Source organism: Malurus melanocephalus, unplaced genomic scaffold (assembly GCF_030028575.1).
Source record: "Malurus melanocephalus ecotype Western Australia unplaced genomic scaffold, MMel_1.1 scaffold_449, whole genome shotgun sequence".
Lineage (NCBI taxonomy): Eukaryota > Metazoa > Chordata > Aves > Passeriformes > Maluridae > Malurus > Malurus melanocephalus.
The window spans coordinates 298,253-310,771 of record NW_026623681.1 but is presented as its reverse complement, the minus strand read 5'-3'; the positions used below and the strand labels follow the sequence as shown (position 1 = coordinate 310,771).

At 48.9% G+C, this 12,519-nt stretch overlaps 1 protein-coding gene across 8 annotated transcripts in view; it reads left to right on the top strand.

Annotated features, from left to right (window-relative positions):
* IQSEC1 (IQ motif and Sec7 domain ArfGEF 1) overlaps positions 1 to 12,519 on the top strand; it is a 347,139-nt gene that overhangs the window by 67,227 nt on the left and 267,393 nt on the right. For all 8 annotated transcript variants that reach the window (XM_057380358.1, XM_057380364.1, XM_057380361.1 and 5 more), the window contains one exon: positions 9,790 to 9,819. In XM_057380358.1, coding sequence (XP_057236341.1) covers positions 9,790 to 9,819 — 30 coding nt within the window. The remainder of the gene's footprint in view (positions 1 to 9,789; positions 9,820 to 12,519) is intronic.

Here is a 12,519-nt window from a genome sequence, read left to right as displayed (position 1 = left end):
CCCGCTGCTCGGGGCTATCGCCGGGCACTGAGGGAAGGAAGGAAGGAAGCCAGGCTGCCCACAGCCCATCCCGCCGAAGGAGCAGAGCACGGGGAGGGAAGGCCGTGCTCACCCCAGGGCCGTGCTCGCCCCTGGAGCAGATGGCACCGAGCGGTGGCCGGGCAGCRACAGCGGGCTGCGCTCTGCAAACCCCTCCTCAGAGATCACCCAGAGCTTGGAAGGGACATTTCTTGGCCAGCAGTGGTTGAGAGCAGTCCAGGAATGGATATAACAAGCTTGTTACGGAGACCATATGCCAGGAGCTACATTTCCATGGTGTTTATGCTGTGATGGCAGGAGGGTTCGGGTTGGAAGGGACCACTGGAGGTCATCCAGCCCAACCTCCSTGCCCAGGCAGGGCTCCCTGGGGTCAGTGCTCAGCACTGTGTGCAGATGGCCGGGCTGAGCAGGGAATGCAGTGAGTTTCTGTGGGTGATGAGTTTGCTGCCTCTCCTGGGTTGGGATGTGTCTGCTGGGGCTAAACACGGCAAAAATGGAATCTGTGCAAGCATCTCTTTTCCATGTTCCTGTCCAGAGTCACAGTTAGAATTCACTTTAAAGGTTAAAAACAAAGAAAGAAAGAGGCTATTTTTTCACCCTGATCTGTGTGTGACTCCTTTGCAAGGACTGAAGAGCTTTTGGCAGTCCCTGCCACAGGAGCTGTGCATTGCCAGAGCTGGGGTGGGGGGAGGCTKCTGGGGCTGGAGGTGCTCTGCACCAGCTGGAGGGGATGCAAACTGCACAGAGAGAATCTCCATTAAAAAAAGGGCATTTGCAGAGTAAATCTRTGTTGGAAAAGGGTATCTGCAATATTATACTGCCACTTAAGATGGCTCAAAGGTTAGTTTCTTTGATGGGAATTGGTGAAAATAAGAACAAAAAGAAGGTGGTTAATGATGTTCTCGGTGCAGTACTGTGCTGTCTCAGTGAGCGTGGTTAATTGGTGGCTGAAGGTCTAAACCCCAGTCAATTATTCCAACAGAACCTTTTTAAGCAGCCAGGTTTGCATTGTGCTTTAACACATTGCTCACTCCACAGCCCAGCAGAGCTCCTTCCCCTGTGTGGGTGTTCCAGGGGACAGTGACCATCCCTGGGAATTGTCTGATCCCAGGGGAAGCTGTGGGTGCCTCCCAGAGCAGCAGCACCTGGTGATGATCCCCAGCACGCAGCAGGAGCTGGGCACTTGCTGGGTGGCTTTAGCTCCAGAATGGTGCCTGGAAATGCCTCTTACACAACCAGCCCTGGGTTGTGCAGTGGGGGGTTCACAGGTTCAGCTCACACTGACTCGTCTGCATGATGCCACTGCATGTGGGAGGTGCTGTCCCTTCATGCTCGAGCTGCCACCCCATCATGGTCCAAGTGGCAGCCCAAATTTAGCTTGTGTGTGTTTCTGACATGACTTTTAAATCTTGCACTGCTTGGGTCTTGGTTGGAACTCCTTTTTCAGCTCAGTGGTGGGAAATCACAGTCAAACCCTCGCTGCTCTCTGCACTCAGGATGTATTTATGGCTTGTTTGGGGGTGTGAGCAGTGGACTGGTGCCCAGTGAGCTGAGGTATGGGGGAACATTGAGACAAATGAACCAGAAGGCTTTCAATGCATTCACCATGGCATCCAACCAATGTTTAAAAATATGGAATATGATAAGAGATACAGTTTTCCCGTGCCTTCAAGTGACCAAGAGTCCTGGGGCCTTAGTGTGAGGCTGTTACCRTTGTGACTTAGGTGGAATTCTGTGGGAGGCCTGTTTAATTGAGTTGATTGAGTAAAGGTGTAGAAAATCTGCAGTAAAACAAGGAACTGATGCCCTGTGTTGGGGAAGAGCCGCTCACTTGGAGACAGGACAGAGCCCTGCAGCTGCTCAGAATATCAGCAGTGAAATACAAGCTGGTATTGCTTAAAGTGACAACAGAAATGTGTTTATAAACTTCTGATGTGCAGTTCCACCCGATAATGTGGGATGGCAGCTTTTGCTGGTGCCTCCTTTTTGTTCCCTCCCATGGCTGGACAGACTTTCCTGGCCTGGGGTAACTGAGCCAGAACAGAGGATATTCAGTAATTAGAGGGGCACTTCTGCATCATTCACCTGTTACTGCTGGCATAGCAGAATTCAGGGTTTGTATCTGATGTGGATTAAAATAATTCATCCTTGCTAGAAACTACCTGATAAGGGGCAAAATGAAGTTTTTTGGTACTAGAAGTCATAGAAGGTACTAAACTAGAGCAGTGGAGCTGCCAGCCTRGCTCCAGTTTATCCTGTGTGCTGCACAGTGTGAGAAGTTCACTCAGTTTTATTGTTGGTTAAATGCAACAAAAGTGGTATGTTAAACAATGCTTTGGGATTGCATGGGTTGGGAACTCTGACTCATCCCTTAGGGAGGCACAGGAGAAAATGCTTTTCCTGGGACCTTTGCTCTTTCAGGAGCCTTTTCTGGGGTGTTCCATGGGGCCATTTCTCACTGACTGACATTTTTCACGTGTTCAGGTTTTTCCTTCCAGGTGTATGAAGAAATTCCCCTGGTAATGTGTCCCTGTTGTCTGGGAGGTGAAGGAATGCTGGCACAGGTGTGGTGCCAGCTCAGAGGGCTCTTCATTACCAGTCCTTGGGCTTGTCACCAGGTCAGGTCCTTTATGTTCACTAGAATCAAATCCACATCTTTATCATCAATACTTCTTCTGGTTTGTGACACTGGGACACTCTGTAGGAATTAAAACTTTTAGTGGTTCTCTTTCTGTTATCATTCTTCTGTATCAAGGAAAACCTTTGGTTTGCTTTTCCCAGTTTTCAGTGTGCAGAGGTTTGATTTAAGGAGATCACCTCTGAAGAGTGAGGTGATGAGAAACCCTTGGTTGCAATTGCAGTGGAAAAGTTGAGTTTCAATTGGTTTTTCTTTTGAAATCTTTGAGCTTACATTTTTTCTGACGTCACACTTCTCTCGTTGTTGGCAGCATCCTCTCTGATCCTCCCCTAATGTGGGACTGTCTGATGGAACCTCCTGAAGGAAACTTGTCCAGATAAAGTTTGAGATCCTGTCCAGCAGGCTGCTGAGTTGAATGGAGGTGGGATACATGTGGCCTTTGGACTTTCTCAAATTATTTGGAGAAGAAGAAGAGACTCTTAGGGGTGTTGATTCATCGGGCTGTTCTCAAATAACCCATGAAAACAGCACTTTTCCTACCATGCAAGATTGGTTTCATGTCAGTATTAAATCAAAATGCAGAGCAGGAATTGTGCTTTTGGAGTGGATCTGTTCTATTCCAGCTGGGGTGGGCAGGCCAAGGGCTGCAGTTTGTAGTGAGTGCTCATTCCTTCACCCTGTTGTGCAGATGACAGAATCTGGCTGAGGCTTAATTAATGGTGAAATTGGTAATTTTTCTCATCCCCAAACATACCTCGTTAAAATGCTACTGACTGGACAGGTCTTATCAGGCTTTTTACCACTCCTTTTAAGTCTTCAGCCAAGCAGAATCTTTTGACTCCATCTCATATGCRGAGTCTCACAGAAAACATGTTTTTTGAAATGAGAATGTCTGTGTGAGATGTGTCTGTTGGGTTGGACACGGCTTGGAGCAGCCCTGTCTGGTGGAAGGTGTGAAATGAGATGGGCTTTCAGCTCCCAACCCAAACCATTTCCTGCTTTTCCATTACTGGCAGTGCCACACAGACCCTTTAAGCAGAGGGATAGGGGCAGGACAGGGAGCGTGGCTGAGCTGGTGGTGATCCCTCAGGATTTCAGTTTCTCTATTCCCATGTCTCTGTACCTCTGTGATTGTTCAGTGTTTAACTCCAGACTCCACAGACAGTGCTGAGCTCCTGCTCTCCCATTTTTACACAAAACAATTCCTCTGCAGCCCCAAACTCAAGGACACCTCCCTGGGCCAGGCCCCAAGAGATGGAAAGAACAGAGAATTGGGGGAGCCAAGTTGGAGTTTTTGACTGCATTGGCTGTAGCTGCAATTGGAGGATTCAGCAAATCCTGATGTGCAAATGGACAAAAGTGAGAAAGGGTGAAAAAGCCGTGAGCCATTGTCCATTGTGGGTGCAGCCCCTGGCTGGGCTGGGACTGCCCTGGATGGCCCTGAAGGCCCTGCAATAACAGAACTGCTTTGGATTCTCTCAATTCTGTCCAGCCTCTGGTTTAGGGAGCTGGATCAGGCATCAGGGAGGKTTCATTCCAGCTCCACTCTGTGCAGGGGATGGGGCTGCTCTTCCCAGACTCCTGGGAGGAGAGTTCTGCTTTCCTTGGCAGAGCTCTGCACATCTGCTGGGCTCCACAGGGGCACAGAGCATCATTCACATGCAGCACACWCCAATAAAAATCCTGGATAGCTCTGATAGCCTTTAGATGGGGGTGGAGGTTTCCTGGCAACATCTGCCCTGTTCTGAATGCTGCTCAGAACATTCACCTGCAGGAGCCTCACGCTATTCCCTGCTCCTCATACAAGGAGCATCATTTCTGCAGCCATCAGTGAATCCTCCCTGGAGCTCTCTCCCWTGAAGGAAATCTGTTCCTCTGCATTACAGATGCTGAAAGATTTAATTCACTACAAAAGAACAACCTGTGYCGGGTGCAGCTTTGTTTGTGAGGCACGTTCTGTGCTCAGAGCAAGCCTTATTCACATGCATTGATCCTCGTATTGCTGTGTAAAGATTTGGTTCAATCTTTTCCTCTTGTGAAAAATGGAATTAGGATGCTCTCTGATACATGGTTGCTGTGTGCTCTGCCTGTGGAGTCTCCTGCAAAAACATCAGCGCTGGTGGCGTGTGGGAAGTGCATTTCAGTGGGGTCTGATTGTTTAGTGARCATGTTTGACATGCTGCTAGAAACCTTGGCTTCTCCCCAGCTCTCCTGGTTCTGATGGAAGTGACAGCTCCGAGGAGGTGAGATCTGAGTGGGATTTCTGCCCYAGGGGTGACTGTGGGGCTGGCAGCTATTTACAGTCCTGTCCACTGGTGGGCTCTCACTGTGAGATTTCAGCTCTGCTTTTGGCAGGWTTTCCACCCCGACACCTAAAGCCACATTCTGCACCCACAGGYACCAATCTTGGACAAACAGAGTTTTCAAGCTGTTGCTTCTACTTGCTGTACGATTTTATAGGGCATTGCTGTGACGCTGCTTGCTGCCCATGTGGGAATTGTGGGGGYAGTGGTGTCTCTCAGTTTGTATCAYGCACCTTAATGGTCCTGAACACTGCTTTGTTTGGGAAATGATTCCTTTAAYGAGCAGAAGGGAAGGTGGTGCTGGAGCTGCCTTTGGAAGCAGCTTTCCATCATGTTGTTCCACCCCTAAAAGCAGCTTTAGGTGTAAACAGCWATCAGGTGCCACAAGGCTCTCAGCTTGTTTACTGTGGCTCTGAGGGGGAATAATGAGGATTGAACATTTCCTACTGGGRYGAGCCAGAGTCCTKCAAAAACCTYTGGAACGAGGAAAAGTTACTGAATRAATTCTGCTGCTGCTGGGATTTCAGTCCTGCTGTCACCCGAGTGAACAAGATACCTGGCAATGGGAGCCTCTCACATTCCCAATCTGAAGGGGTTTTCCATCTTGGACTTTTCTCAGTATTTTCTGTGAAATTGTGTTATTCCTGTACGTGGCTTCCAATTTTTAGGAGCTGACATCTCCAAAATTGCTGAGCAGCTCAGTGACTGGGAGCCAAAGTGGTTGTTTTGGTGTTCTCCTGCACGGGGTGTTCACRGGAGGATGGTGGTGACAAAGATAAATCACCTCAGTGGCATGAGTGGAGCTGTTTTTTGAAATACCCATGCTTTGGATGTGGACTCACAGAGGGTGATGGCAGTACTTGGTTAAACTAAAAAATCCTTCAGGGTTTGAATGGTCCCTTGGGTTTGCAGCCTCCTGTAAATCTCTAGTACTGGTTTTCCTTTGTTTTTCTTTATGTTTGTGTTTTGGTTCAAGGTTTGTTATGATGGTACCTGCTCCTCCTGGCCTTTGCTTGCAGTGAAATCACAGTAATTACTACTGCTAGGAAAATAATTTCTGCTTCCCTTGGCTACAACAATCTCAAAAGGATGTAATTTGCTGTATTTCCTACTGAGAATGAAATTCCTGGGGTCAGGGAGAAGACAAACTTGTGCTTCAGGAGGAGTGTAATATTGTAATATTTAGTTTTACTCTAAATGAAATCTTGGAAACCATCCAGGGCTGAGAGGAGAAGTCTTGGGAATGCTGCCTGACATTTATCTCATCACTGATACAACTTAGATATYGAAATGGAATCTGTGCTGTTCCAAATACTGAAGCACAGAAAATATTCTGTATATTGTGGGAGGTTTTTTTCCCCTGTAAGGTCTACCTTGAAATAAATAATTCAAGACACTGCCAGAAGCCTTTTCACCTTTCTCCATGTCTCAGCAAGGCCGGTATCATTTCTTTTGTCTGGGTCAAGAGGAAAAAAAYGAACCCAGAGCCCAGCACATGCTTCCCATGTAAGCAGAAACATTAAATATCGACCCTCAGTGCTGCCTTCTGAAGAATGCTCGAGGAAAATCGAATGCWTTATTTCAGACTACAAGCACAGGTTCCTCCAGTGCTCTGTTCATTCAGCCCTGCTCATCCATTCCTCATTCCCTTAGCAAAGCTGGCTGGCTCTGGACATCTCTTTGGACTTTACTGCAGGAAGTCTTAGCCTTGAAAATGCAGATTTAGCAGTTGTGGGATTTCTCRGCTTTTCTGGGAATCCTGAACATAGAGAAGGGGTGGTGGGGCCCTCTTTGGTGCTGGGCTGGAGATCACCCTCACCTCACCTTACTGAAATTGCATCTTGAATTGTAGTGAGAGCAGAATTGCTGCTTTGGGGTGATTGGGGCTGCTCCCAGTGACACCGGGATGCTCTGAGCACCTGGAGCCTGTTCCCTGCTGGAAGTGTTTGTTACTCCCGTCGGGAGGAAAGGCAGCAAATGAAGCCATTAACAATGCAGCGTCTCCTGTGTTTGAAAACTCCAAARCACGGGCAATTACCTGAGCATCTCTCGCAGCTGTGAGGTGTGTGTGTGTTCTGCCAGATGGGATTTGGTGCCTGAGGAGTGTGGGAAGGTGTCATTTCAACACAGGGTTCATTAATTTCCTCATTACTCCTGGGGGTGTGGGGTGAGCGCATCTCATGGGATTTGTGTTGAGAGAGCTGCTGTGAGCTCGCTGTGTGTGTTCAAGAGCTGTGATTGTGTCTGGGATCTGGGCAGCTCCCAAGGGCCAGGCAGGCTGTCAAAGGGGAGCAGGGGAGCCCAGGAGACTCAGGAATTACCCCTGGGGCTGCTCAGGGCCAGGAAAGCTCTGGGGGCACCTTGGAGCCCCTTCAGGGGGGTTTGCATCARAGAGGGAGCTCTTCATGGGCAGGCAGTGATAGGACAAAGGGGAACGGGTTCACACTAAAAGAGGAGAGATTGAGATGGGATATTGGGCAGGAATTGTTCCCTGGGAGGGTGGGCAGCCCTGGCACAGGGTGCCCAGAGCAGCTGTGGCTGCCCCTGGATCCCTGGCAGTGTCCAAGGCCAGGCTGGACATTGGGGCTGGAGCAGCCTGGGACAGTGGGAGGTGTCCCTGCCATGGCAGGGGTGGCACTGGATGGGCTTTGAGGTCCCTTCCACCCCAAACCCATCTGTGATTCTGTGAATTCATGAAGCTGGATTTGATGGCTGAATTTAGCCCCATTCCAATGCTCTTCTCCCCTCTGCCCTCGTTCCCCTGGCTGGTGGCAGGAGCTGTGTGGGACATGGGCTGTCAGGGGCACTGGGGCAGGGGGCAGTGCAGACTCTCCTGAAGTTTTCTSCATCTTTACATCTTTAAATATTTGGAATAAGCTGAAGTAAGGCATCTGGAAATGAATCCGTTTGACGTCAGATCCTGTCTTCATTAACAAGAACAGACAAAGTATGTTCTTTTAAATTGCTGCTGAGGAGCTCATGTGGGTGTGGATTTGGGGGCCTGGTTTCCATTCCGTGTTGGTTTATGAAATCTTTTCCATGTGCAGTGAAATGAGAGGATTCTCTATGTGGCACCCTGAGCTCCACAGGGTCAGCTGCAGCCACATGAAAATGGCTGTTCTTCCTTGGATCCAGGCAGTGATGATTCCTCATCCCCTCAGTGACAATTGTGACCATTTCAGAACAGGTTTTGAAGCACAGTGGAGCTCCACAGCCACCCCTGGGAGCTCTCAGTGTTCCAGGCTGGGTTTGAGCCCCATGTTCTGCTTTCCAGGCAGGGCTTGGGTCACTTTGCTCTGGGCAGCAGAATTTTCCACTGTGCTGATTCCTCTCCTGCTTTCAAATATTCCAGCCTGTTTTCTGTCCCAAAAACTCCTTGGAGCTGTCCCTGGCCACCTTCCTGTGACCTCCACCCTTCCCACTGCTGAGCATCCCCTGCAACAACAGCCTGAGAACATTTTTCCTCCTTTTCTCTTAGTCTGTGCTTTTAAGTCATCCAGACCTCTCTGAGCTTGAAGAAAATTAAGATAATAGAACATGCAGTGAAGGAAGGGAGGGAAGAAAACAATCAATTTTTGGTACCTGATCCCAYTGTAATTCTGAAAATTAGGTTTTAGTACAGTTTGCTTTCTGGCATTGGATTTATGACACTTTCAGTGGTCACAGCTTTTTCTGCTGCCWGGAGCATAATGTGTGAGTTGTCATTGGAGATGGAAGTTGTTCTGCTGAGAAATTCTTCTTTTTAAATGTATTTATCTGTTTTTTAAACTAAGGAAGATTCTTTAGTTCCTAAAGAACTGCCCTGCTCTTTGAGAAGGCAAGTTTGATGCAGTCCSTGTAGTGCCAGAGTTTGCAGGTTCACCTTGGTCACTGTTTTACTTAAAGGGTGGCATGGAAAGSGGGTTCTGAGCTTTGCTTTGCTCTGGAATCTCCTGCTTTGCTTTGTGTGCTTGATTCCTGGCTTGRCAGAGCCTCCTGACGGATCCAGAATTTCTGTGCTGGATTGGTGGGAGTGAGGGAGGAAAGGATTTGGCAAATGGTTGTCTGTTTTCTGCTGGATTTTTGTTTGTTCATGAAAACTTAATATTGTGTTCCCATTTCCCCTTGGAAATGAAGTCCTTTTCAGTGTGAATGATCCTGAATTATGTTTCTTTGCTTAAAACATATTGGGGAAAGAGGAGAGGCTTTGTTCCAAGTTGGATTGAAATTATCTCACTTAAAGGAAAACTCCCCTTCCGGAGCTTCTATAACTTACAATATCTTATCCCTCCTTTTTGCACATTTATAAAATTCAGACAGGCTCGAGGCTTTAAATATTTCAAATTACYTCARTTTSCCAACCTTTGCTCTTTCTGAGTGGYGCCTGATAAGGCTGGGCATTGGGTTCTGGACCTGTTTGCCTTTTCAGCTAAAGAGTGAAGAGAAGATGAAGAAGAAAAAAGAAAAAGCTTGTTTGGGGTTTCTTTTCCAGAGGCTCACCTGCCTCTGGAATAGTGTCAGTGATGCTTTTCACTCACAAGGATGGCACAGAAGTCTCTGKGCATGTTGGCAGAAGAACTTTATTGAGGGTTCATGTGTTTTAATACTGCAATTCTTGCCTTCAGCTGTTAACTGGTTTCCAACAGATCTCCTCGAAGCTTAAGTAGGTGTTGTTTCTTYTCTAAATGTCTCATTAGCAGAAAAAGTACAGCAAGCCCTAGAGAAACTTCTTGAAGTACAGAGGGAGGGAATGCTTGGAAGGTGCRTGATTTTGTGAGTGATAAATGCTGGAAAGAACTGTGTCCTAAGTGTTTGTTCATTTCTTTACAGGTCTGAAGGTGACAGCTCAAGAAGCCTCAGGTATGTGTCCATCATCTTGATGTCTTTGTTCTAAGAAAATACTTTATTTAAAAGCATCAAATAGAAATAGAAATAGATTTATTTTTTTAAATGTTGGCATTATTGGATGTGCTTAGCATGCCATCAGTGTTTGGAGTAAAAGATCTGCCTTGGATAAAGTTACTGAATGAGTCTCTCTCAGGTGTGGTTTGAGGGTGATGGATTTGTTTGGATCATTACAAAAGATTTATAGTTTGTTCTTGGTGCTCCCAATCAGAGTTCCTGTTCAACACCCTGTGAGCCCGTTCTGGGGTAGCACTGCTGCTGGGGGCAGTCCAGGGATGTGTTCTGGCTTTCTTGGCATCTCCTGTTCCACTTGAAGGGAAAGCATTCCCTGACTCGTGATTGCAGTGCTCTCTATGCACTTGGAAGGGTCACAATGTGCAGAAATTCCTGTCATTATCACATCCTTCAYTTCCAGCTTGGTGTTTCCTACTCCTTACCTCCAGGGTGGTTTTTATTCCTCCCTCTCTGTGAACTGAGTCAAACCTGCAGAGCTGGTGAAAGTGCTCTCAACAGGACCGAGGTGTTGAAATCCCCCCCTTGAATCCCAAAGTGTTCCATGTTCCTTAGCCCGTGGCCATTGAGCAGGTGCYTCGATTCTCAGTGTGATTATTGATCAGGGATAATGAGGTTCAGAATATTGWCTGGGGCTCCACCAGAATTTCCYGCACTTTGCTTTGGGGACTGGCAGRGCTTTGCATCCAAAGGCACTGTATTTATTGTGTATTTATTTGCATTGTATTTATTCTGTGTAAAACCCCAAAACAACAGCAGGACCTTCCCTTGCAGAGGTAAAACCCCGTTCTCACCCACAGGGGTGCAGACCATCCCCAACAAAAGCTGAGCTGCAGCCCAGTCACATCTCAGACAGCCAGGACTCTGTAGGAAGGGGTTAAAGACCCTCTGAAATGCTTTGTTCTTGTGGCAGAATTGGAGATCGCTGTGGTGTGGGCCCGAGGCCGTGCAGGGATTGTGTTTAATGCACAGCAGSGAGCTGGATCAAACCCCAAGGCTGCAGTAGATTGCTGTGGCCATCACTACACTTATTCCCTGGGGTTTTAGCTGCCAGCTGGTCAGCTGCTGCCAACTGAAAATGATGCCCTGGATTTCCAGCARTGTGGCCATGTTACAGACCACTCTCGTGTGTCTCTGAGCCCCCTGTGGGGTCTGGCTGCTCCTGTGGATGTGTGTGTGGGGCATCACTGGGTACAGCAGCTGGTSAAAGTGGAGCTCTTCTCCTTGAGAGCCTGTTTGGGGGGTTGAGCTGGTGTTGAGGCACAGCTGGAATCACATCTGGTTTGGTGCTGCCTGGAGCCTGACTGTGGTGGGATCCTGCCAGGCACGGCCATGGGCTGGGATATCCTGSTCAGTGGGTGCTGCTGGGCTGGCAGGATGGCCAGGGATGGAAYGGGTCTGGCCAGGTCAGTGCCCACCCTGCAGGGAGGGTCTGCTYGGGCTCGGTGCCCTGTGGAGCCTGGCAGTGCCACATGGGGCACATCCCACCTTGTGGGGGTGGAAGCCAACCCCACTGACCCTACAGAAACCCCTGGGCAGTCAGGGTGAGCCCTGGGGTGCTGACACCACGCTGGGGTATGAGAGGGTCCATTCTGTCCCTCAGGGTGAGCCCTGGGCTGCTCCAGGACATCTCCATCCTTGCTGACATCCCAGTTTTACCCAGGCTGGTGCAGCAGAAGGCAGAGCCATGCTCCTGAAATGCTTTTCCTGTGCAACTCCTCTCTCCTCCCTTTACCCTGCATTTCCCCGAGCTGAGGTGTCACTGAGGATGTGCTTTCGTGGTTCTGCTGCACAACATCCCTGTGCACAGCTTTGGTCCTGTCACAGGCAAAAGCTCCCTTGGCTCTGTCAGGTCTGGGCAGTGCCTTTGTGTTGAGCTCATTTTGCCTCCTCCTGTTTTCCTTTGTCTCTGCAAATGGAGATGAGGTGTAATTATCTCRAATGGGATGATCAGGGCAGCCTGGGAATGGTGTTCAAATCTCAGAGGAGATCTGTTCTGCTCGCAGAGACCTTGGCAGAGCAGCAGCAGATCCAAATCGTGATCCAACCTGCCCAATGGTTCTGTGCAGCTCCAGGGCTGTGAGGAGCCACCAGCAGTGGGATGGATGTCCTGTCCCAGTGCTGACTGGGCAGTGACCATGTGGGGTGGATCAGAAGGGTTTGGGTTTGGGSTCAATAAACCAAAGTGTTGGTTGGGATTGATTGACAGCCATTAAAGATAAAAGGATAACCCCAATAAATGGAGGCTCTGCCATTCCCTGTTCCCCCATCCTTGGGAAGCTGGCTGGGGGTCACAGGGGTGACAGCCTGGCTGGGTCACACCATGTCTGTGTCCCAGGGCAGTCAAAGCCTGGTCAGCCAGCAGGGAGCTGTTCCTTGGTGCTCAGGAACAGCAGTGAACCTTTGTGGAGGAGTTGAGAGCAGAGGGAGGAGCAGCTCCGGCTCCTGGCAGAGCTGTGGTGGCACTGAGGGCACTGACCCACGAGGGTTCCTCCCTCCCCCTGTCTAACACCACTGCCATCCTCCTGGAACCTCCTAACTCCCCCAGAAGGGTCATCAGAGAAGGTTTCTCTGAGCTGTAAATAGGAAAAACAGGATTGGAAAGGACAGGAAAATACATATATTTGTGGTGGGTGGGTTTTT